Source organism: Heterocephalus glaber, unplaced genomic scaffold (genome assembly GCF_053883595.1).
Source record: "Heterocephalus glaber isolate CG9 unplaced genomic scaffold, H.glaber_assembly_v1.0 deba00001572, whole genome shotgun sequence".
NCBI lineage: Eukaryota > Metazoa > Chordata > Mammalia > Rodentia > Bathyergidae > Heterocephalus > Heterocephalus glaber.
The window spans coordinates 61677-88996 of NW_028258357.1; the positions used below are offsets into that span (position 1 = coordinate 61677).

Genomic DNA, 27320 nt, shown 5'->3' on the forward strand with positions numbered 1-27320 from the left:
TTTATACCAGATAATTGCATTTTGAGATTTGTATTGATTTTTTCTTTAAGTCACTTAAAAATTCTACAAATATTAATTTTGAATACTTGGGATATATGAAATTTATATAAGATATCCATCTAGTAGTTATAGAAATGAATGGTAAACAGCAATAAATGCCACAGAAAAATCACATAGAGTCCTAAAAACATTATAATTCTGACTATAACATGTCCGGTTTCTGTATTATTTGCTCTTATCTGTGAACTTTTGCATATATCATTGTGTCACCATGTTTCTTTTCTGAAAAGCCCTAACTTTTCCATTTCTGTTTAAACTGTACTTTTGCATAACATTCTCCCATGCTGATGTCACAAACCACAGATTTCGGACACTATTTTAGCATTTTTGTGCTCATCTTGGTACATTTGTATTTTATTTTTACTTGAGGTTTGTGTACTTTTTATTGGTATTCTTCGCCATCCTTCTTTATATTATAATTCACCATGGGTGGCATTTTTTATTTGGCAGTTCTTCTGTTTAAAAATATTTATCAGTTCATCATCTAAATAAATCATGTGATATAAATCAGCAAAACCAATATATAAGATGAATGTTTAGAACTGCATATTCCTAGCTTCTCTGAAATAATTTTTCCTGTTAGGATAGATAGGATCTTTAAAATGGCAAAACAGCACATCAGAAATCATCAGATTAAATTTATTTTAGTTTTAGTGAATATGTGTTAAAGACGGGATTCTTTTACTCCTTTTTTGTAGACCGCATATTTCTCTTGCCTTTTTAGCTTAGGCTAATGTTTTCAGGAGGCTTTAATATCTCTTTGTTGTTCTGAATATTGTTTTTGCTCCTGTGAATTTGCTCTTCAGTAGTTTTTGCTGCAACATCCAAATTAGCTGTGAATAATAGCATTTAAAATGGCTGTCAGTACTGCAACTGGTTATCATCTTTTACAGGCTGACATTATGTGTGTAAACAACTATTTTTAATTAGAATAGGACAGATTGATTAATAAATTTTATTGTCTTTTTTTCCTCATTGTGCTTTTTATTTCCTTTAAAGGGATAAATTAGCAGAGAAACTGAATTAGAAAATGTCCAAGACTAACTCAAGTGTGTTATGTTTTTGGCTAGGTCTGGAAGTACCATCAGATGTCTGTGAGGGCAATGTTACAGGCTCCTCCATAGAAATTCTCTGGAATCGAGCTTATGGGAATTTCCAGCATTATGAAATCACATGTAAAAGCTACCATGCTGCTTTCATGGTATGTTACAGGGGCTCTTGGAGGAATTAAATTTGAGTCTTTCATGCTGAAACCAATATTACTGCATTCTTACATTAGATAGTAGTGAAACTAAATAACCCCCCAACTTTTTTTGCTATGTTCAATTGTGGAGCTTAAATGAATACTAGGTAATTTATTTCTTTGGGTTGATAGGTCCACAAAGTGGTTCAAGAAACAGCAACATCCTCCACAGTGTACATCTTTTCAAATCAGACTGAAAAAGAAGGTTTTAAAGACAGTACCTCTAACATAAAAGAAATACAAACAGGTAAACCAACATGTGTATTTTAGGCATTTATTTAATATTCAGATATTGATTTGATTCTTTTAGGGAAGATTAAATAAATAGTTCATTCTTCCCAGTCTTTCTTTGTGGCTAGTGTTTTTTGTATCTTTTTCTGTTTTCCCTAATATGGGTTTTCACAGCATCATTTGTGTTTGTATTGCCAGGCGGTAGACTTGCTAATTCCCTGGGTCTGCCAGATTTTCCATTTGTGCTTTAATTTCTCCATTGTTCAGTTAAGCAGACAGTGAGGTGCCACTTTTTCTGTGTAAACAGTATACTCCCAGTAGCAGATGGTGACTTATTTCATGGCAATCATAGGAAATAAAAGATGATTGGGAATAATCTACGTAGAATGTATAAGTTGTCATATACCCAGTGAAGTAAAATTGTCAACGATTCTAAAATAACTGTTTTGGCTGTGGGAACATTGATTTATATATTTTGAATCTGGTCATGGCTGGTATTCTTTTATTGCACTAATAAAGAATGAGATTGAGAGAGAATATATGACAATTGTGTTCCTTTTGTATACATGAAAGAATTTTAAAGAGAAACAAAATATATATTATACTCTAATTTTACATTTTTCCTCAGGAAAGAAGGGGGCATTTTGTATTTAAATTTCAATTAAGCTTTTCTGCTGATTAACTTTGTCACTATTTGGTATTTAATTAGGATGAGTGTCTAAAATAATAAAATAATAAAATATTTTTGAAATTGATAGTTTAACAAGACCAAGATACAATCTACTTCCTACATTTTAAAGGAAAGGGAAAATTTGGGTCCAACAATACCAGTGCACGTGTTGGCTTTAGTTTAGACTTTAAAATGATTCTCTCTGTTTCTTTATCTCCCTCCTCTCTCTTATTCTTCCTCTTCTTTCTTCCTCTTATTCTTCCTCCTCTTCTTCTTTCTCCTCCTTCTTCTTCTCTTGGAGATTGAATGCAGGCCCTTTGCACTGAACTATAACCTCAGTCTTTTTTTTTTTTTTGAGACTGAGTTTTACTCATAATTTGGGATCCTCTTGCTTCAGCCTCCCAGACTGCTGGGATTACAGGTTAGTGCCACCAGGCCTGGCTGTCTTGTTTTATTTTTAACTTCTCATTTCTACCATGCTGAACAAAAGGAATATCTTAGTCTTCTTCGGAGTTTGCAAAGAGTTGAACAAATTCTAAGAGTGTTCCTGGGCTGTTTTAAAGCAGATCTTTATGCTATAGAAAATGTGATTTTATTGTCTATGCTCTTAACAGTACAGCTCCAAGTGCATTTGAGTTTATGATCCATAGTACAGGCTCAGGCAGGAACTGTTGGCCTTCTTCAACAAGTCTTCTGGGTGGGTACATTATTTTAATATCCAGTGAATGTTCCATGAAGGAAATCTTGTTTCCAGCAAAAGGTATGACAAAACAAAAAGAAAGTATATCGAGTTACATGGAACACAAGATTAACAATTTACATACTTTTTTAGAAAGCTATGTTAGAGGACTAATATAAGCAGAAATTTGAAAAATTCTCAAGACAACTTTTTGGCCTACAGTGCAATCAGTAAGTTTGAATGGCAGTAACATTATTTTTGCAATAATGAATTAACTCAGGATATTATCATATTTATACGTATAGTATACAATTTTTGATTTAAATGAAATTTCTTTGCAAAAGCTATGATTTCCTATTAACCATTTATGCTCAGCTAAGCATGGCAAATTACTACTCTGATAGATAATAAAAAACCCCAAAACTTGTAAAGTTCTTTCTGCAGATATTGTGAGAAAATGGAGCTTTCCAAATAGTTCTGACCTAAATGTTTTTTTAACATGTGACTTTTCCTTAATAAGCCTTGTCTAGGGATTGGCTTTTTAATTAGTGCAATGACTACCAAGGGACTAAAAAGAAGCCATCCTGCTATCCTCATGGTTAGCACTTGTAAATTCATTTTAAATTTAATTAACTTTTCATAAAGAAAAAGGAAGTAGTTGTGTTTAAAGCTAATAGCTAATTAAGGATGAATAACTGTGAAGTGGTTGATGATATGCTTAAAGTAAAGGCATACTGAATTAATATGGAGAATGTCTAAATTATACTCCTGCCTCTGTCAACTTATTAGTTATGTGACCTTGGACAAAACAATTAACTTCTCACTTAGAAAATGAGAATAATTTATTTTTGCCTAGGTAAAGAACTCTTCTTATTAAAATCAAAAGTGAAGTTCTTTGAGAAAGTGCAAGTACTGTGAGGCCCCAAGGTATTATTGACAAGAAATACTCATTATTATTCTAATACTCTGACTATATCTATTAACATTTTGTGAAAAAACAACTATGGAGGGCCAATCCTGTTGGGATACACCTATAATCCCAGCACTAAAGAGGCAGGAGGATCTTTGCAAGTTTGAGGCCAGCCTGGGGTACATAGTTCAAGAGCAGCCTAAACTACATTTTGAGTTCAGAAAAAAATCAGAACAAAACAAAACAACAACAAAAACTATAGAATGTGAAAAAATAGATGGTGTTCTTTTTTGTTTGCATTATTTGTATTCTTTTTGTGTCTTCAGACCCTATGGCTATTGCTTACATATATGCTTGCTCTGAAATATGCCATTATTCTGAAGCACCCCTTCATTTGTGTGCCAAGTTCTGTGAAACTGTGTACAAGTGCCAATGCATTTTTAGCTATGAGAGGAGGCTGAAGCTCAGAAGTTACCATGTGAAAGAAGAGAAGGCACTTAAAAATGCAGCAATAGTCAAATCAGCTCCTGGAAATTAAACTAAAAAATTTGAGCAAGTATTATACATCAGCATGGTACTATGTGCTTAAATCACACATTACATTGCAATGGGTTATCCAAATGTAGGGTAAAGTTCACTGGAGTTCCTAACTCATTACCAAAGGTGAAATTTTAACCCAGCGTCTTATCTCTGAAGCTTGTGTGACACTCTGCCTCCTCTTATAAAGAGCGTTCTAGGAAATATCAGAAATAAATGAGAAAAGGCTTCGCTTTTTACAATGAAACTCATTATTTTACATCAGTGAAGGCTTAGTTGTTGCTTAGATTTGAACTGTGTCATTCTCATTGTCACCATCCTCACCATTAGCATCATTGTCATCATCACATTGAGTGTGTCACATTAAATGTCTTTTGTCAGGCACTCTGCTAAGCATTTCCTATGCTTATATCACATAACTCTAAATGACAACCTTTATTTCATCAATTATGAGATGCATAATTTTACATAGCTTACAAATAAGCAAATGGATTAGAGAATTTAGTACCTTCTGTAGAATGACACAGAGGGTTGGGGCTGTAGCTCAGTGGTAGAGCGCTTGTCTAGTGTGCACAGGGCTTTGGGTTCAGTCTCTAATTCCTGCTCCCCCAACAAAGACAGATTTGAACTCATATTTACCTGACATCAAATTCTGACTTTGTGACCATCATACTTGAATGGAAAGGCCACCACCGTGTTATACCATTCTGGCTCTGTGACTTTCTATAAATTATTATTCAACTTTTTGGGCTTAATAATGCTTTCCATATTTCATCATATTGTTGTTTTAAATATATTTTCCCAGACAAGCCTTTTTTTTTCCATTCTTACTATGTTAGAATTTGTCTTTTGTTCTTTGTGTTTTAATAATTTTTGGTCTTTTGTAACTTACTTTGTAGTCTATGTTAAATCCATTTGGAAACAGACACAATGTTAATAAATGTTCAAAATAAAGCTAAATATATTATGAGAATGATTAATTTCAGTTGGAAGAGAACGTGCAACACAGAATAGAATAAAAAGGAGTATAGATGAGGATACACAGGTTTAAATCTTCCACTAAGATGAATCCTGCTAAATGTAAATCAGTATGTACATAGGAGCAAAAAAATAAACAAAACAACCTGACACATAAAATTTGAATTTTAGAAATGAAATTATTCTGGTAAAACTTTTTATTGCAAATAAGGAAATCAATAGAATATTTTAATTTGAAATATAAATTAGAAATTTGGAAAAAGGGTTTCTAGAATCTTCTTAGCTAAAGTAGTGAAAAGGAAAAAGGTTGTGAATTTCTGGAGGGTGGATATAACTATTACTTTATTCAGTGGATAAAGTATAAGTTAACTGAGTTGTATAACTTCATTTTGAATTCTCCTGTGAGAAAAATAATTGTAAAAATTCTTAATTTGAATGATTTTATTATTGGAAGAGGCTTTCTAGAAAAATAATTTCCTGTCCTTGTGGCAATGAGGAGACTGAACTTGGTAAATATCTTACACATGATCATCTGGTGCTAAAACTGACTAGTAAAACCTAGGTGTTCTGTCTCATCTCTACTACCATTTAGAGTCAACATTATCAGTGCAGAGTAGATAACATAATGGTAAAAATATATTTTAAAGCTATTATTCCAATATCTTATTTCATTGCTCTAGATCCAGACCCTCCATCAGGTTTGCTGATTTGGGGAGAGGAGAAGAACGCAGTACATTTATGTGTGAAACTATCACAAAGAGGGTTTGAAAAGTTTCAGGTAAAGAACAGTGCCACTCTCATACAATCTTGGTGTATTGGAGTCTTTATTTCACGCCTTTCGGCCTTCATTTTTTATGAGTGGTTTTAGAAGTTATTGTCCTACTTCTTTAACTTCTTTTTCTCCAACTGATATTTTTGTTTACTTCTTTGAAAGTACAGAGATGTTATGGCAAGTGTTGAGATATAAGTGAAAACTGATACCTTACTTTCAAAGAGTTTGAATTTTCAGTGGAGATTAACATGTGGATATGTAGAGCCAAAAAAGTAAATCAATGATTGTTGGTTCTGGAGTCTACAGTGCCATGGCAGCCCTTGCCATACCGAGATTCCAGATTAATCTAGGTGATGTGCCAGAAGCTCTGTGTGGATCTTGTCCAAAGATTTAGTTGGAAATTACATCAAACAACCTGAAATAGTTTAAGCACTAAAGGGAAAATATACATTATTAATATAAGTGTTTTAAGGAGAACAAGAACAGAAAAGAGCTGTATGTTTGGAAGAACTAGAATCAGATATATTAAAGCCACTAAGAGCCCAGACACTTGATCTTTCTGTCTTCTTTTTTCTACTCATTGGGATATTTTTTCTGAAGGCTATCTCTGCTAAGCAATATGCATAGGAAAATACCATATACAGTTTCCAAGTACAAATGTTATAGTATCAGACACAGAAAAATAGTTTCTCCCTAAATTCCCAAGAAAGGGCATATAATTCTCCCACATTGAAATAAATATCCAGTTATGATCCAGTCGAATGTAAAAAGTGAAATTGACCTTTTTATTACAATTTTTAGTTACCTATAGTAGATTAGAACAGCAAAAGGAGATTTCTTTTTAAATGCTAGAGGTACTAGTTATGCATTCAAACCAAGTTGAAAGAAAAACATTTTCATTCATTCAACAAATTCTCTTTCTCTAGAAACAATAGGAAGGAGGGTGCTATATGTTAAAAATATAGTTGATTCACCAAAGCAAATTTCAAAACGAGCTGTCTTAAATAAAATCTTCCATTTCAAGTATTGGCAGTTCCATCCTTCAGTATAAATTCCACTTGGCTCCTCAGGGTCTTTAAAACATTAAACCATCTAAAATTTCTCTAGCAATGTGAAAAATTAGGCCTGTATGGAATGTAAGGTCATTAAAAACATAGATAATATAAGACACATGCATTTTATATTTTCACTACATTAATAGATGCTAACTTCAATCAATTTTATCTTTTTCAGAAGAATTAAGCTTTTAGTGATATATGTGCAATATTCTGGTAGTATATTTGATAATAGCTTTTTTTTAATGGAACAGAAATCCCTATTTTGTTTTTCCTAACATTCTGAGAGTTCAAAAGATAAGGAACATTTATTAGTATGGACAAGCTGTGAAATTCATTTAAACACCAAATATTTGTTCTACATAGTAATTCTTTGAAACTATTAGATTTCTGGCTTTCTTTTCATGAGCACTGGAAGTGCAATGAGATTTATATCCTTTGAAAGAATCTCAGAACTGTAATGGAACTGAAGGTGTAATCTATTCCAAGCATGAAAATAAACATTGGCTTGCATATTTAAAACCTGAAAGAATTTAATGTGAATTTAGAAATACTAAAGTAGTTGACATAGAATATTTACAGAAGTTTGTTATTCCCTTGCTTACGTATTTCAGCTAGCTTTTATGAACTCTGAGCAAGTTTTTGTTATTGACTAGCACTGTCCAATAGAAACATAAAGTGAACCACAAATGAGACATGTAATTTAAACATTTTTTAGCATAACCATTAAAAAGGTAAAAAGAAATAAATGAAATTAATTTTAGTAATATATTTTTATCCCAAAGTAGTCAAAATACTAATATGTTGCCAATATAAAATTATTGAGGTACTTTACATTATTTTTTCATATTATGCAAAATCTGGTGTCTACTATACACTTAAAACACATCTCAATTTAGATTCAACAAAATTGTACTCAATAGGCACATGTGGCAAGTGTCTAACTTATTGGACAGCATAGTTGCACAATGTTTATTGTCCTCTCAGCTTAATGATGTAGTGGAGGAATGGCAAAAATTGGCCCCTCAGTGTTCAGCTCAAGTACCATTTCTTCCTGAAAGGCTCTCCAATCCCACCAACATTTTTTTTTCCACAGAGATTTTATGCAACTTCTCTTTAACTTGTTCTGTTTTTTAAATGTTATCTCTTATTATTGATATACAAGTTCTAGCATCCCTATGCCATTTTCTTGGTGGACCTTTTAGTTCTAATGTTACTATGTACTGAATTAAGCAGAGCGTCCTTTTATTTGTTCACAATTTTCTCCTTCCGGACTCATGTGCTATTTTCCAATGCAGGGAAACTAGATATACACAACTGTGTTCAGTGTATCTGTTATTTCCCAAGGTGTGGGAGGCTGTGTGGTGTAATGTGATCATGGTCCCAGAATTCTTTGTTTTGAATTCTAACTTCATCTCTGCCATGAATACTTAGGCAGATTTTTATTCTTTTTGGTCCTATTTCCTCACCTTTCAAATGGAGGTTATTGTGATTATCTATAAACTTCTTGAGAGAATAGTGAGATAATGTGTTTGGCAAATGTTCTGACATGTAAATTTGTTGAGCACATACATTTTGTCTGCTTTGATCACTGTTGTGTACCATTGCTGAGACCAGTGTCTATACTCATAGAAAGAAATTTAAAAATATTTTAGTGAATGAATAATTGAATTATTAGTTATCCTTTAATTTTCATATCTATATTTCATAATTAGGGAGGCTTAGATTTATTTTGAATTTCTTCTTTTTTTGTTTCACACACAACGATCAGAATGTTTTTTCTTAAAAGTAAAATAAAATGTTTCATTCTTGTGCTTAAGCAACTCTGGCTATAGATTATTAAGCCCTGCCTTTTCTTTTGACTCTACCTCTAGTCCTCCCAGTCCTCCGCATCTCTGGAAAGGACATTGTTTTGTAATCATCTGTTATCTTTGACTCTTGCTATTCCTCATTTCTTAGCTACTTTGACCATTTCTACTTCTAAAACAGACCTTGAATATATTCACTTCTTTCTACCTCCACCATACTCTTCTTGTCTTTATTTACCAAGCCAAGAAGCCCAGGTGAGAGATGACAGGTTATCATTTCAATTTCCATTCTTGACTTCTCTGATAGAACAGTGGTTTAGCATTCTCCAGTATATTTCCACTGCTCTTCAAATAAAAATCTAAACACATCCTGTTTAGAAATATAAATTTCTTTTCTATCTCCTTGGTTGTAAAATCTAAATACAACTACTCTTTGTAGTTATTCTGTGACTTAGCTGAATTTTTTTCTCTTATTTACTTAGTTGCTTGTTATTAGACAAGCATTATTATGCTACATTGGAGGGTAACTTCCCTATCACTAGAACTTTTCTATCTTTGGCGTATCATTCCTAGATCCTAGATTAATGCTTTCTCATTAATGTATGTTCAATAAGCATTTGATGAATAAATAAACATTACATGCTCAGTTTTCCCATACATGCTTGAGGTGATTATGGAGGGAAGATATAGATTCTGAATATAGTTATCATGGAAAAGTTGAACTTGAGATGAACTTTGAATAACAGGTAAGTTTCAGACTCATAGAATAGAGGAGAAGACATTCTATACTAGCAAGGTCACAAACTCAGGAGTGAGTATTCTATTTGTCATTTGTAAATGTCATTCAAGACAGGACACCATAAATAATAAATAACTTGTGAAAAATTCCATCCATTCTATATTGATTCAAACCATTGCTATATTCAGTAAGGTATTTTGTAGTAAAAAAAATCTAAGCACTTCTAATGTTAATTGTAAAATATACATTTCTATCCTTGTCTCTGTGCCCTAGTTCTCATATTCTAAGGCAAACGCCAAGTGGAATGATCTTTCCATGATCTTAACGGAGGCCATACAATTATTTGTTGTCAGATAAAATATATAATTGTACAATGTTTTTACTGTATTTACATGAACATATGGTTTGCAAAGACTAAAAATTATGTACTTGTCATTAAGTGAAACTAATTTTAAGGAGGTTAGTCTTAGGATTCATATTATTGTTATGGACCACATTATGCCACTAATAGTTATCTGAGTATTTCTTAAGCAATGAGAATATTTGTTAAAATTTAATGATTTAAGCAACAGTATCCTGTTTGCTCAGTGAAGTGCACTTGCATAATTGGGATCATTTCTCTCTTCATTTAAAATTAATCATCTTGAGTCTCCACACTCCCCTTTTAAATAGAAATAAAGTATAAATTAAATTTTCTTCATTTGGTATCTATTAGGCACATGTACTTTACATACTTTGTGGAGAGGACTCTATATTTTTGTATTAAAATTAGTTACATAATTGTGTGATTAAATCCCTAGAAACAAATTCTTTTTCTTCTACCTTTCACTAGTGCCTTAGTGTGACTCACAGTGTATCTGAACTTAGCACTCCATTAAGATTACTGTATATTCTTCTGCTATTGAATGATACTTTTTCCTGCCATCCTTTTTCATACCAGAAGTTCTCAGCGTTCTGCTCACTGCTCCTCTATCTTTTCATATGTCAGACAAGTGAGGTTATTGTCAGTGACACCTTATGAATCAATGAGCAATGACATGAATTCTAGACCTCATGATTATCTCCTTCTTAACAAAGTATTCTTTCTGAAAGACACTGATAAACATGTCTGCCTAGGAAACTTGTTTGAGTCCTAGCACAGAATACTTGTATTTTAAAAGTTTAAATAATTGATAAAATTAATATTTTAAATATGAAATATGGAATGAAGAATAAATATTGCCATAAATAGCCTTTAGTGGATTAAAAAACTCTCCGGGGTATTAGAACTATCAGGGTACTGCCCTGAAAATTTCTAAAGACAATGCTAATTCTCAAAACTTTTGTGAAGAATTGATTGACATGACCCAGGTTATGATGAAAGATAAACTGGCATGGAGGGTGGCATCATTCATTCATTCATCCATTCAACAAAAATTTTAAGAGTCTTTTTTATTTCAAGTATCTGTGTAGTTTTCTGTCCTTGCTTTTTACTGGGCTCTAACATTGACTGGTTTTCAGTGGCATCTGTTTAATAGTCCTCCAAGTCCTGGCTGTCTGCTGAGGCAAAAGCATGAATTCTCTAGAGGGGCCTGTGGGTTATAATTACTGCTTACTTCCTTGACAGGGCAGACAAAGCTGTGGTTTCACCTTTTCCAACTCTTGTCCACCTCTTTCCTCAGGCATCATACCCTACTGCTTTTTGTTGCTGGGGTCTCTTTGCACAGAGGCCAGCTTTTTGGGGTAAGACAATTCAAATCCAACCATTCTTGACCCATGAGAGACTCTAATATCTTTGTCAGGGCCAAAGTTGATATACAGATTGTTCCAGAGTGTCCTTTCTTTGCTCTTCTATCTCTCTCCAATTTCCATTTTCTCTGCTTAACCACTCACAGGCACTGAGCAAATAGTCTGGTGCTTGAAGTACATGTTTAACTGGGAGATATTAATCTTTCTAATGTGCATCCTCAATATGATAGTGGTACACATGGATCCCTAATCTTGTTGGCGAGGAAAATATGGGCAGAAGCACCATATTTCTCATCCCTTGGGCAGCTAAGAGTTCAGGCACTTGGGACTTCATTGATTTCTGCTTTTTTCTCATCCAGTCTTCTGCTTATGTGGATCAGTGAGAGGGGTAGTAGGTACTAGACCTGAAGGTTATCTCTAAAGCCCAATTTTACATAATATTTTCATTTTCAGGTGAGCAACAGACATATTCCCTCTCAAAATTTAGTGTCTCTATACATACACATGTGTAAATCAATATATAACACATATACATATATATGTCCAATCATAGATGTTAAATTAAATATGTACATGCATATATTCCCGTAATAATAGCACCATACATGTATATATGTTAAAATATAATATGTACATACGTGTATGAGATTAAAAGCAGTCTGAGGCTCTTGGTCTTCTATGTCAGTCCACTGTGATTACCAGGTAAACATTACTAAGCTGTCCAGCCTCAACTAGCCTTAATTTCCTTGGTTAGGATATGGTGGATTATAGCCTCTACCTTGCCATATGAATTTATGAAAATATGATTAATACAGAGTTGGTGTTAAATTAGTCCTTTTTAAACTATGAAAAACAAATTTATTTTTCTCTTTCTCCAGGTATCCCATTATATGGCATCTAGAAAGGACAAGCTATTTCATGTAATTGTTTATGGCAAGAAAGACAGAGTAAAAATTTGGACTCCTGGTATGGACTATGTATTTCAAGTGAAGATAGTCAGAGGCAAAGATTACAGTGTATCTATAATGAAAACAGTGACTACAAGTAAGGAAATATAGTTTTTCTTTCATGGTTTTACAAGACTTGAAAATATTTTGGCTTAGCACAGCCATAAGGATTTAAAAGCCTGATAATTAAGGAATAATGATGATCATGAAAATATGATTCAGAGAATTAAAAATATATTTTAAAGAAGTATTTGAATATTGAAATATATTAGGAATTACATAGAATTCTTGAATAATCTCAAGCTAAAAGTATGTATATCATATATATTTACATATATATATTTCACACACATATATTCACATATGTAATGTATACACAAAATTCCATAAAAATATAAACAATTTATTTTCTACTGATCTATTAGTCATAAACAGAGAACAACTATTTTATTTTCCTTGAGATTTGTAAGTTCATTGCCAATCAGTTTCATGTTTGGGGATGGGGTAGAATAATAGTATTTGCTATCAATAGTTCTAGGGAAAGTTCATGAGGTCCTGTCTCAGTAGAAACTAAGTGATAATGCAAATATTTGTATTATTTTCACCAATGAGCAGATTAAAAATTCAGCAATAACAATAATTTACTGCATATTTTTCAAAACCTAGAAGGAGTCTTAATATTTCACAATAAAGAAATTCTGAGGAGATACTTAAGTTTAACCTGGTTTAAACACTATACGATGTTTACGTGTATAGAAATAACACAGTACCCTATAAATGTGTATAATTTTAATTTTAAGCATTAGATAAAAATTAATTTTAAAAATGAAGTGATGGGGAAATTCTAAACTTTTGGATATAATCAGAAGAACCACATTTGAAATTTTCCAACTGCTGGACCTTGGTCTTTCTTTAATTTGCTCTAATCCATCTTCATTCAGCATCCACCTTTGAGGTGGTAGCTAATAAAACTGTGATTATATCGTGTAGGGCTATTTATAGTTACAAGCACTCAGGAGGCACAAATCTAAATGAATGACTTTATCAATGATTTATGATTAATTAAAGAGATATTTGGAAACTAGGGAGTATGTTGTGCCATCTAAATTAAAGCCCATACACGATTTCCTGCTTCTCTGTTTGTAGAGTTGAACATGTAGGATATTATACACAAATAAATTCAAAGATTAGTACACAGATGTTTAGATCATATTCATATTTGCTTTATTTTTACATACACAAATGCAATTTCTATTTACATATAATTTACCCTTTTCATAGAGCCATCTAAGATACGTGGCTTAACTTTAAAAACTGAATACTTCTTTTGCAATTTTAATGTGGAATCCAGCTGAGACCAACTTCACTCATTACAAGATTTATATATCAAGTAGAACATTTGCAAAAGAATATTTTATTTGGGGAATGATGACTAAGGACGCATTTACATACCTGACTCCTAGTGGAATATGTAACACCAGAGTATAAGCATAAGTGGTAATACTAAAAGATCTGGCATATTTAGTAGGGTTGGTAGAGGTATGAAAATTCTTTGTGATAATAAAAAATTATATTTATATTGTATTGTTCAAGAAAAAATTTCAATACTTTATTTTGAAATTTGAAAACTTAAAATCTGTAGAATATTTTAGAAGGTAACAATACGCACTTTACTGTGAAATCCTGGGGTTTTCCGACATAGCATGAGTAATGGCACATAGTGCTCTATAAATTTAATTAATATTATACTCAGTTTTATACCAAGTTAGAAATCCAGTTAGTGTAAGTAAGGTTTGGGGATAATCTATTTTCCTAAAGGCTTGTTTGTCTTTGATGTCCTAATATGTGCTATACACTTGAAAGAGCATGCATTGACTTAAGATTTCCAACAAGTAGTAAGGAATACAAGTGTGGAAACACATATAGTATAAGCAAAACAGTAGGTGAGGCAATGGAAGTATGTTCAAATTAGTAAGGTTGCACAGAAGAGGAAATGGTGAGTTCATAACATAGATGACGGAGGTTGTCTGTGGGCTGGTAATATCTGCAAGAGGATAAGGAATTTATTAATCAGTCTGGATAATATGTATGTGTGAAAAAAGCAGGACTCAAAAATAAAAGAAATAGTCCATGCAGTGGTGTAAGTGAATATGATGTACCAGTGGAATCCTAAGCAATTCAATATTGGAAGGTTTTATTGTTTCTCATATATAAAGAGAAAAATGTCTTATTTACATTAATTTAAAGAATCATGTTTAAATCCAAATGAATACTATTAATTGATATTTCCAAAAAAGAGCAAGATTGTAAAAGCAACACATGAGAATTATTCTTAAGTGATTTTTAAGGCTGTGGTTTTGAGAGATGACCCAAAGATAACAGGCATATGATGATGACTTAGTCTGTGGGCATTTGTTACTTGGCTGTCACATGCTTTCTTAGTTTCTTATTGTTGCTGTACAAATTACCAATGATTCTTGGCTTACACCAGCACAGATTTATTTTCTTGTAGTTTTGCGAGTCATAGTCCAACATAGTTCCTAGTGGGCTAAATCACTTGATAAATATATATTACCCTGACATAAGACATATTTAGGTGGAGTATTTTAAGCTTAAGTAACAATCTTAGACTTGAGAGGAAAATTGTAGATCATCCCAGTAAGTGCTTACATCTTCTGTAAAATGTTAATTAATTATTCAGGATTATTGATGCTGTTATTTGTTAACTGCTTTGTGAAAGTTAGAGGTGTAGCTATTGTAGCAATTGAAGCTTTAAGATATTACTCCCAGGTCTAAATTCTGGCACTGCCATTCACCCATTAGCATGAAACTTTGGTGAAGTCACCTCATTCTTTATTTTCAGTTTCCCTGCTTTTAAACAGTAATTGTGCATCTATTCTATGGAATTGTCACAAATGCAATATAAACCAGTACTTGAAAGTGCTTAGCACAGTGCATATTTTAACATAAACTTAAATTAGTTCTTTTTATTTTGCCTTTCTCATGCTTAAACATCTCAGTATCAGTCACAGATTACATATAATGCCCAATCTATGATTTAATCACAGAAAACTTTAAATGTGATATTTTTAGCTTAGCAGCTACAATGTTGGTATATATGGAATATAAGTAAAAGACAATGATAATGAAACATCTTGAGACCTAGAATTTTATTTTACAATGCATGTCCATTGTAGTTTTGAGTATTTTGGATACTGTTTTCATTGGTCTGAGTGACTCTTTTATGGTTATTCTGGATCTGGAGCATTGTGATCTCACTGCATAATCATTAAGAGTCAGAATTTACCCAGCACTTTCCTATGTAGCTGCACACTTGATTTTAAATCTTCACTTACTCTCTTTCTCAAAGGTACCATAGTTTTATCAGAATTTTGAGGTTTTCTGAGATTTTCTAAACTTGTTTAAACTATTTTCCATATAGACCATGGGATGATATTTTTCAGCTTTCTAATATATACTTTAGATAAATTCATTGAAATAACAAGGGAAAAAAACCTCAGAGCTACCAGACAGCTGCATTGTCCAGGATGTGACTGTATGTATATATTTATTTATTTACTTATTGGTGCCGGGGATAGAACTCTGGTCCTTGTGCTTTCAGAGCAGGTGGCGGAACCACTGAGCTAAATCCCCAGCCCAAATGATTTAGGTTTTTTTTTTTTTTGGTTCTGGCGATCCCACTCGGGACCTTGAGCTTGCGAGTCAGGTGGTGGAACCACTGAGCTAATGTCTGGTCCTCAGGATGTCACTGTAGAGCCTTGGAATGTAAGTGGTTCAATTTAGATGAGCCATAAGTATAAAATGTACTTGAGATTTTAAGACAACATGAAAGCAGGAGGAGGCTTCTGGGTAGGCGTGCCACGGCTCCCAGGAGAGAGGAGGTGAGCCGCGTGGGCGCCAGGAACAACCCCCCCACCCCAGCCCAAGTCAAAATGAGAAGACAGGTAAACAAGCCTCAAAAACAGACTTCCAGATCACCTACAGCAAATCCAAAGGGAAACGAGATGGAACAATATGATACTCAACCACCTGGACTCCCTGAACTAGCAACAAAAGAGGATCTGGGAAAAATGAAATCAGAAACAATTTCTCAACAGCAAAGATTGTGCCCATAGTGAAAGACATGATTAATAAATCTAGAGAGGATACAGATAAAAAAAATAGAGGATCTGAGGAACATGATGGAATGCAAACATAGGAAACAAATTGAATCCATAAAACAGATGCAAACAGATTTCCAGGAGAATCAAAACTCCATTGAAAGTCTATGCAGCAGAATGAGCCAATGTGAAGGCAGAATTTCAGATATAGAAGATAAGATTGCAATTAGTGACCAGGAAAAGAAAAAATTCTTTAAAATTTTAAGGGACCATGAGAAATCAATCCAGCAGCTGCTAAGTGATGCAAAGAAAAATAACATAAGACTGATTGGAGTCAATGAAGAAACAAGAGAGAGTGCAATTGACGTAAAAGAAAAAGTTTACAGAAGTGATGGCAGAAAACTTCCCAAGGAGGGGAAAAGAACTTGACATACAGATAAATGAGGCATATAGGACTCCAACTAGCCTTGATAAAAAAAAAAAACTACACATAGGCATATAATTGTTAAGATTCCAGAAAGCCAACAGAATAACAAAATTCTACAAATAATTAGAAAAAAGAAACAAATCATATGCAAAGCAAAGCCCATTAGAATCACAGCAGACTTCTCAGTGTAAACCCTCAAGGCAAGAAGAGCTTAAAGTGATGTGTTTCAAGCCCTAAAGGAAAACAGCCTCCAACCCAGATTTATGTACCCTGCAAAACTATCTTTCAAAATGGATGGAGAAATAAGATACTTTCATGACAAAGAGCACCTTAGGAACTTCATGAATACCAAACCAGCACTCCAAAAAATTTTAGAGAAAATCCTAGGAAAAGACAATGAGGATCACAACCCCAGGAAACCCAACAGAATGAATTCACTGGGCAAGACAAAAAATTAAAAGCAAACGGGGAGGATCAAACAAAAAGAAAAAGTATGACAATGATAACTTCATACATATCAGTTATAACCATTGATGTTAATGGTCTCAGCTCACCAATCAAAAGAAATAGACTGGCAGAATGGGTCAAGAAGCAAGATCCAACAATATGCTGCATACAAGAAACATACTTAATTCAAAATGAAGCTCATAGACTGAAAGTTAAAGGGTGGAAAACAATACTCCATGTGATGGGAACCCCCAAAAAGGCAGCAATAGCTATCCTCTTTGCAGAGCAAGTGGATTTCAAACCCACACTGATTAAGAGAGACAAAGAAGGACACTATATCCTTGTAAAGGAAACAATCCAAGAGGAAGAGATAACAATCATAAATATCTATGCACCAAACACTAGTGCACCCAACTATATAAAACAAATACTAATGGACATGAAAAACCATATAAGCACTAATACAATAGTAGTGGGGGACCTCAATACCCCATTGCCACAAATAGGTAGATTAACTAGACAAAAAACAAGCAATGAAATACTAGAACTCAATCAAACTCTTGAACATATGTACTTAACAGATGTTTACAGAGTGTTTCACCCCGCAAAATCAGAACACACATGCTTTTCAGCTGCACATGGGTCATTCTCCAAAATAGACCACATACTCGCTCATAGAACATATTTAGGAAAGTGCAAAGGAATTGAAGTTATCCCCTGTATATTTTCAGACCATAGTGCAATGAAATTGGAGATCAACACCAAAAGAAACTGCAAAAATTTCATAAACACTTGGAAATTGAACAACACACTTCTGAATAACCAATGGGTCACAGAGGAAATTAAAGAAGAAATCAGACAGTTCCTTCAAATAAATAACAATGACAGTACAACATATCGGAATCTATGGGACACAATGAGAGCAGTCTTACGGGGGAAATTCATAGCAGTGAATAATCATATTAGGAAAACACAGCAAGCCCAATTAAAGAACCTGATGCTGAACCTCAAGCTTCTAGAATGAGAAGAGCTGGGCAAACTCAAAGCTCATACAATTGAGGAAATTATAAAGATCAGGGCAGAAATCAATGCAATAGAGACTAAGAGAACAATACATAAAAGCAATGAAGCCAAAAGTTGGTTCTTTGAAAGAATCAACGAAATTGACAAACCCTTAGCCAACTTTATCAGAAAAAGGAAAGAAAAGGCACAAATCCATGCAATTAAGAATGAAAAGGGTGAAATTACAACAGACCCAGCAGAAATCCAGAGAATCATCAATGCTTACTTCCAGAATCTATACCCCAGTAAGATGGAAAACAGAAGAAATGGACAGATTCCTAGGTACATATGAATTACCAAAGTTGAACGAAGAAGACCTAAAAATTCTAAACAACCCAATATCAACCAATGAAATTGAAAATGTAATTAAAAACTTACCATCCAAGAAAAGCTTGGGTCCTGAATTCTACAAGACATTTATAGAGGAACTACTGCCACTACTGTTTAAACTCTTCAATGAAATTGAAAGGGAAGCAATACTTCTGAAATCATTCCTGGAAGAAAACATCACCTTGATCCCCAAAGCAAAGAAAGACCAAGTGAAAAAGAGAACTATGGGCCAATCTCACTAATGAACATAGATGCAAAAATCCTTAATAAGATACTGGCAAACAGAATGCAGACGACATCAAGAAGATCATACACTCTGACCAAGCAGGATTCATCCCAGGGATGCAGGAATGGTTCAACATATGCAAATCAATCAATGTAATACACTACATCAATAGAGCCAAGGACAAAAAGCATATGATCATCTCAATAGCTGCAGAAAAAGCATTTGACAAAATCCAAGCTGCATGCATGAGAAAAACCCTACAAAAAATTGGAATAGGTGGTCTCTACCTCAAACTGATAGAAGCCATCTTTGAAAAACCAACAGCCAATATCATACTAAATGGTCAAAAACTGAAATCCTTCACACTAAAATCTGGAACAAGACAAGGATGTCCACTATAACCATTCATGTTCAATATAGTTTTGGAAACATTAGCTAGAGCAATTATACAAGAGAAAGAAATGAAAGGAGTAAAGATTGGAAATGAAGAAGTCAAATTGTCATTATTTGCAGATGACATGATACTCTACGCAGAATACCTCAAGAACTCCACCAAAAGTCTTCTAGACTTAATAACCAAATTCAGTAAGTAGCTGGATACAAGGTCAACACACAAAAATCAATAGTTTTCCTTTACACGAACAACAGACTCACTGAGAGAGAAATAGGGCAACAATTCCTTTCACAATAGCATCCAAAAAACTGAAATACCTAGGAATCAACCTAACAAAAGAAATCAAAGACCTCTTCTCTGAAAACTATAGCACTTTGAAAAAAGATGTTAAAAAAAAAGAAAAAAGAAAAAAGATATTGAAGGGGATATCAGAAAATGGACAGACATCCCTTGCTCCTGGTTAGGAAGGATCAATATAGTGAAAATGGCTATAGTTCCAAAATTGCTATATAGATTCAATGCAATCCCAATTGAAATCCCAGCAGCATACTTCATAGACCTTGAGAAAACAATCCAAAAATTCATTTGGAACAAGAAGAGACCCAGAATATCAAAAGCAATTCTAGGTAACAGAGACATGGCAGGGGGTATTACAACCCCCAACTTGAAACTATACTTCAAAGCTACTGTGATAAAAACAGCATGGTACTGGCAAAGAAACAGACCTGAGGACCAGTGGAACAGATTAGAAGATGCAGAAACAACTCCAGACACACTCAGCCACCTCATCTTTGACAAAGGAGCCAAACACCCTTGCTGGAGGAAAGATAGTCTCTTTAATAAATGGCGCTGGAGAAATTGGGCTTCAATTTGCCAAAGACTAAAACTAGACCTATATCTCTCACCATGCACTAAACTAAAATTGAAATGGATTAAAGATCTAAATATAAAAACAGAAATGCTGACCTGGCTGGATCAGAGGTTAGGTAGAACTCTTGAAGACATTGGTGTAGGAAAAGACTTTATGAACAAAACTTCAGTTGCCCATGAACGAGCACAAACAATCAACAAGTGGGATCTCTTTTTACAGAAAAGCTTCTGACCAGCAAGAGAAATCACCAGCAGTGTGAAGAGACAGCCCACAATGTCGGAAAAAATTTTCACCAGCAGTCCCTCAGACAAAGGTCTACTATCTCAAATCTATAAAGAAATAACAAAATCAGACCTCCCAAATTTAAAGACCCAGTCCAAAAATGGGCATCTGAAATGAACAGACATTTCTCACACAAAGAAGTGGACATGGCAAATAAACATATGAAAAAATGCTGAGCATCACTGGTCATTTGAGAGATGCAAATGAAAACAACAGAGATTTCACATCACTCCAGAAAGAATGGCTGCTATCATGAAATCATCCAGCAACAAATGCTTTCAGGGCTGTGGGGAAAGAGGAACCCTGCTCCACTGCTGGTGGGAGTGTAGACTGGTGCAACCACTGTGGAAATCAGTATGGAGATACCTCCAAGAATTAGGACTGGAAGTCCCATTTGACCCCGCTATTTCCCTGCTGGGTATCTTCCCCAAAGAATTAGAAGAATCATACCACAGTGATATATGTGCACCCATGTTCATAGCAGCACAATTTGTAAAACTTGGAAACAGCCCAAATCCCCATCAACTGGAGATTGGATCAAGAAAATGTGGGGTTTTTTTTTTATAAAATGGAGCAATACTCAGCCATAAAAAATGAGAAAGTAGAGACATTTATAGCTAAATGGATGCACATTGAGGTGATACTCTTAAATGAAATAAACAGGACACACATGTGTAAATACTGAGTAGTTTCTCTAGTGTGAGAAACTGAAAGTGTAAATAAGGACTAAAAGGTGTAATAAATAATGTGAAATAGGAAGAAAAGGGGCAAAGAGGAGTGTGAAGTGGGAGGGGTAGGGGAAAGCAAAGAAGGGAATGGAATTAATATGAGAGAAGGAAAAAATGGAAACAAATTCTTTGTAAATAGAGGGCGATGGAGGGGTTGAAGGGAGGGCAGGGGAAGGGGGATAAAATAAGAACCAAGAGAGCATGTAAAGGTGCATATCTCCAATGATGAATGTCATTATATTGTAACCTAATATGTACCAATAAAAGGATATAAAATTTTGCTGTGTAATAAATTCATATATGCCCCTTAAAAGAAAACTTAATATGAAAAATTTTGTGTAAATATCTTATTAATAATTTTATGTTAATATGTGTGAAATAATGCTTTTGATATATTAATCTAGTATATGTGCTGCCAAAGCAAGCACAATGAGAAATTAATTCAAGTTAAATATATTATTAAATTTTAAATAACTTCTGCAGCTCACATGATAGTTTTATTGTATAGTGCTGCCTTAGGGAATCACATGATATATTAGCATATTTAAGACTGGAAAGCTGTTATTTTTTTTTTTATTTTAAAAATTTATTTTATTTATTTATTTTTTTGGTATTGGTTTTCAAACTCAGGACCTTGCACTTGCGAGGCAGGCAGTGGCACCACTGAGCTAAATTCCCAGCCTGAAAGCTGTTACATTTAAAAAAAGAACTTATATGACAAAGTGGTTCAATCACAGAACATCTGTTTAATGATATTGGGTTCTGAGGATTAACTTTTGGGAATTTGTAGTCTTGAATAAATGTTTAAATAAGAGTAGACTTACTTTTGCTATCCCTCATTAAATTGAATGTGATAATATTTTTTCCTCTTAAAACTCCAGACACTTCTACTTCATGATACAATGTTTTATTGGATGGTAACAGGTTGAAAGTAGTATTTTTGTTTCAAACTTTCCTAACTCTTTGAGGATTAAGTTCCGTGGAGAACAAATCACATATTTCTTATGGAATCTATACTTTTAGGTAATTGAGGTTTCAAGCTCATGTACAGGAAGCTGCACTCTGTAATAATGACTTGAGATTATCTCCCCTGTGCCTCTTTCCTACTCCTCTCCCTGCTATCACAAAATCTTACTAATTGTCCTCTCACTGTCATTGTTGCCCCTTTCCAATTCATATTCCAAAAATATAATCTTTAAAAAATAACATAAAACAAGTCACATTATTTTCTGCTTAAAATGCTTCAACAGCTTCTTATTGCATTTCTGGAAGAAATAAAATTAAAATATGACCTATATTATCATCATTCTTTCCTTCTCTTACTTGATTCTTGAAAGTTAATGTGGCTTTCCTCAGTTATTCCAAATTATTTCCATTTCTAGCACTTCTATTTGCTGTACTCGGAAAGGTCTTTACTTAATTCTCCTGTAGCTTCCAGGCCTTTCCTCTTGATCAGATTGGCAAATTTCCAGACAAATATATTCTTCCTTCTCTTGGTGAGACATGTTTCATTCCTAGCCAAGTATGCTTCAGTGTGTAATCCTAAACCACAGGCTAGAAAACCACAGCCCATATCACCGTCATTCTGGTAAACAGCCGTTCACTTCTCACAACTTCCTTTTTCTTCTCAAATCTCATGTTAGGTGTTTTGTAAATTTTCTTGCCTAAGGCTTCATACACACTTTCTGAGACTTCTGAAAAAATAATATTAGCCTTTATATAAATCAGTATTTGGGAGCAGTAGTTGATTGGACTGGTCAGTCATGGTAAATTTATTTTAACATGAACTTATAAACAGAATCAATGTCTTTTCAGCTTGACAATGCAGAAGACATAAGTTTGTATGCAGAATTATCTAGGAAAAATACCACTAGCTTTGCATAACAAAGGAATTCTAGCCATCATAAACTGGGCATTTCTCTGTCAGTTTACCATATTTCTAAAGAGTTATTAGGAAATTGTGGTACTAACTATACGTACAACCTGAGGATAATGCCAAGGAAATACCTGTGTCTTTGAAAATGGTAAAATTAACAGTAAAGTATATTATAAACATGAGAGGAACTTTTCTTTTTCTTTTTTCTTTTTTTTTGGTAGTGGGGATCAAACTCGGGTCCTTGCGCTTGCACAGCAGGCCAAGGAACTTTTCAAAGAAGACAAAGAAAAAAACTTTTAAAAATACTTCTTCCAAAAATACTAAGAAGTTTACCCATTATGTTTTCTATTTTATACACTGGAAGAGTTTTTGATTTATTTATTTTTTATTGTACACATTATCAAATCACCTTTGGAAGTTCTAAAATGATAGAGTTCAATAATTAATTCTAGACTCCTTTGTTTTGGTGTTAGATTAGGTCTATATCAGGTATGTTTTCACTTGCATGACTTGATAATCTCCCTCTCTCACCCTATATTGCTTGTCTGGAATCTGCACTGAAGATAAGGCAGAGTGCAGACCTGACTCATTGGCAACCAATCAGAGGAACTTCATGTGAAAACTCCCTTCAGGAGGTACAGGCAGCATAAACAAAACTTTGAAAACAGTGGAAGCAAAGGTAGAAAAATATGGTTGAAATAGGACAATTGGTACTTAACATTTTAAGACTATCATATTTCATTTCCAATGTTGAAAACTAATATTTTCTCTTAAAGAAATACATAATATTACTCAAGTAATTCACTATTTAAAAATTGGTAGATTTTGGTACTACTTCTTTGATTATATTTTTGTTTGGTTAATATCTAATTAATTCATTTTGGGGTTTTTTTGTTGTTGTTTTTCTAGTTCCAGGAATCAAACTCAGGACCTTGCACTTGCCAGGCAGGCGTGGCTCCACTGAGGTAACTCCCTGGCCCCAGTATCCAATTAATTGGTTAATAGTTTATTTTGTTTTAAAATGATTCAAATTTTCAATTAGAGTATAAACTTTCAAAATAATCTGGTCAACCAACAGCTCTTAACAAGTAAAGAATAGTCTAGGAACAGATTTATACACTGATACATTGTTTCTGAAAATTATACTTTAAAAATAGGTATTATTGAGCCGGGGATTTAGCACAGTGGTGCCATCGTCTGCCTTGCAAGCACAAGTTCCCAAGTTTGATCTCTGTTACCAAAAAAAAAGAAAAAAGAAAAAAAATAGGTATTATTAAAGATTTACATGACCAATAGTCATTTATACTTGGAGATCATTAAAAGGATTCACTGTTTTGTAACAATTTGATTTTTTGAAACATGACCCTTAGACTTCTGGTTTTCATTTTTATTTTGAAACTTTAGGAGAATAACTACTTTAAAATTGGTTTTTTCAATATCAGAACCAGAAGAACCTGAGAGACAGAAAAGCTTCAATATTTCCACACATTCTTTTTCTCTGCACTGGAGCCTGCCCGCTGGCTATGAGGATGGGTATCATGTGGATCTTGTTCCTGACACTGGCTTTCTTACTATCAAAGATCTTGGGGGTGAAGAATATCAGGTATAGTTTTCATTATTGTGCTTGGCCAGCCTGCTTGTATTTGTATTTGGTCCTAGTAGGAAAGTTTTCTATGAAACTCATCCACCATGAAAACTTAACTCCTTAGAGAGTTTTTAAAAGCATAAGATGAAGACAAAAACATCAATGTCGACTTGATGAGTGTAAGTTTCAGCATCTGTGGACTGTTACCTTAGCAACGTCTATGCTTTTTTTTAAAGCCTACTCTGAACCTACAGCCAGCCATCCAAGAGTTCATGAATAGTTTAACAAAGAAAGGGCAGAGCTATTGAGTAATCCACGCTCATTAATTGTGTACTTGCCAGGAGGATCTGTCTTTAAATCATTAATGCAGGCAACATTTCTCTCTAGAGCCATCAATGTGATTCGACTGCTTGAAAAATGTAATAATGATGGATTTTCTTATCATTTTTCTTTTACTTTTTATTGGAACTTCAGAGACACAGGTACTTCATGCACTTTTAAAGAGAAAGGCTGAGCACTAGGCTATAGATTTTCAAAAGTCTCAAATAGTTGTTCCTTGTGACAGTGAACTGGGAGAGATAGAAATAGTGATTTAGGCTGTGATAACATAGTATGTTTTGTTAAGTTTTTATCTTATTGTGTAAATTATTTGGTAGAAAGTTATATGCTATAACAGATCTTTATTTTGTAATACTGTGGAACTTTTGTGATATTTTAAGTAGTACAGTCTCATACTGAAGTGTTAAAATTTTTGATAGTGACAGATTTATTATTTTAGCTTGTTTTTCAGGAATAATTATAGTACAATTATTTGTTTTTGGTATTGTAGGTTGATTTTTCCAATGATGTTCCTGCTACTAGGTATGATATAACTGTCTCTTCAATTTCTGCTACAACAGAAATTAGTTCACCTGTTAGAACAGTGGCAACAAATGTAACAAGTGAGTATATGTTTTAAATTACTTTTCTAAATGAAGTGTTCAGAGTTAGTATAACTCTTTTGGCTAGGAATATTTACATTGGCTGTATATGCAGGATATGCATGAAAATGGTTTAAAACAAAGCAAAATTATAAGAAAGTGATTTGTTTAGGACCTGACTTCTACTAATTGACTGTCTTTACTTTCCAACAACTATACTTGTTCGTGAAATGTGTAAGAGAGACTGGTAGTTATAACACTTAAATAATAAAGTTATTATCTTGCTCAGGAATGATCATTCTGTTTGTAAGGCTCTTTTCTTGTTTTCTTAGTTCTTCCCTTTCTAAACCTTGCATTAGGTAAGTTTCTTGTAAAAGTGATTTGGCATCAGAGGTATATTTGGCTTGTAGTATTTCGTAGCATTCCATTTTTTACATTCTTATAAAAGAATGCTCTTGATATTCTCCAAAGCATTTATTTTTTTATTTTTTTATGGGAGAGCTCTAGGGTATAAATTAACTTTAGTTTTGGGGAACTTCAAAAGCTTACATTTGTAAGTACTTTTATCATGTGTTTTTTGTTGAAATATAATAATTGACCTTTTAACAAATGAATTTTTGTTTGAAAAATAGAACCAGGGCCACCAGTCTTCTTAGCAGGTGAAAGAGTTGGATCTGCTGGGATTCTTCTTTCATGGAATACACCACCTAATCCAAATGGAAGGATTATATCATATATTGTTAAATATAAGGAAGTATGCCCATGGATGCAAACAGTGTATACTCAAGTTAGAGCAAAGCCAGACAGTCTAGAAGTTCTTCTTACTAACCTTAATCCTGGAACAACATATGAGATTAAGGTAATTATTTTGAAAATAACTAATTATTAAGATATTGAAATATTTCATCTGTTTTAAAACTGAAGGAGGCTTTTCCCACTAGTCAAACCTTATGGCTAATTGTAATAAGTGATTGAAGAATGATAGGATGAATCATGATCTCAGCATTCACCTGGGCTTTTAAAATTTGGTTGAATGTGGTAATCTTTTTAATTCAATTTATATGTGCATTTATATATATTAAAATCTTTGGCTTAGTGCCTTTTATTGGAAATAAATAATTTAATTAATTTATGCTTTGTAAGTGAGAAAAGAATCTTTTTGCAGTCCTACAGATTGCACTCAGTTTATTTTACCTGCTAGATAAATGCCCTACCATTGAGCCATATTCCTAGTTCAAAAATATTCCACTTTTTTGATTAAACTTAGATTTGTTATTTTTCTCCTAACCCTGTTGTACATGCATGTCTGCTTATCAAAATTTTAGAAAATAGTTTAAGAATGTCTGAAGAGTCAGTTTTACTAAGAAATTAATTCAATTCCATTCTATTCAGTAAGTACTTAGTGAATTTTTGCTATGTCCTCTGTATATATAAAAGTTTTAGTTCTTTACAAAGTTAAATATGCAAGATTTAATAATATCTTATTGAGTACTGAATAAAGAAGATCTTATAAAGAGGAGTTCTAAATATTTTCAAGCTAAATTAAAATGTTTACAATTAAGGGATATCTATGACATTTCCAGGGAATAATGAAGTATAGAGATACAGTCTGGATTTTTACTATTTTCACCATAAGGCCCATATGTTCTTAAGCCTTGAAGATAACTGACTATAGAGAAGAAAAATCTGTAAAA

The 27320-nt window shown here is 33.4% G+C and overlaps 2 protein-coding genes across 6 annotated transcripts in view; both read left to right on the forward strand.

Annotated features, from left to right (window-relative positions):
• LOC101716352 (uncharacterized) overlaps nucleotides 1–24724 on the forward strand; it is a 46231-nt gene extending 21507 nt beyond the window's left edge. Inside the window, exons 12-17 of one of the 5 annotated variants that reach the window (XR_015443493.1) lie at nucleotides 1131–1261; nucleotides 1436–1550; nucleotides 5989–6086; nucleotides 12289–12454; nucleotides 23685–23800; nucleotides 24564–24719. Coding sequence is in view for 4 of the 5 variants with exons in the window: in XM_087192520.1 (XP_087048646.1) it covers nucleotides 1131–1261; nucleotides 1436–1550; nucleotides 5989–6086; nucleotides 12289–12454; nucleotides 23685–23740 (566 nt within the window). In the remaining variant the exon portion in view is untranslated. Of the gene's footprint in view, nucleotides 1–1130; nucleotides 1262–1435; nucleotides 1551–5988; nucleotides 6087–12288; nucleotides 12455–23684; nucleotides 23801–24030; nucleotides 24087–24563 lie in introns of those variants that run through there. The other 4 variants (XM_087192520.1, XM_087192522.1, XM_087192521.1 and 1 more) reach the window with 4 other exon arrangements.
• Nucleotides 24725–24793: 69 nt separating this feature from the next.
• The window catches only part of Ptprq (protein tyrosine phosphatase receptor type Q), a 219513-nt gene continuing 216986 nt past the window's right edge, over nucleotides 24794–27320 (forward strand). Inside the window, exons 1-3 of the mRNA XM_021258496.2 lie at nucleotides 24794–25188; nucleotides 25536–25647; nucleotides 26259–26485. Of these exons, the coding sequence (XP_021114155.2) occupies nucleotides 25132–25188; nucleotides 25536–25647; nucleotides 26259–26485 (396 nt within the window). The 5' untranslated portion in view covers nucleotides 24794–25131. The remainder of the gene's footprint in view (nucleotides 25189–25535; nucleotides 25648–26258; nucleotides 26486–27320) is intronic.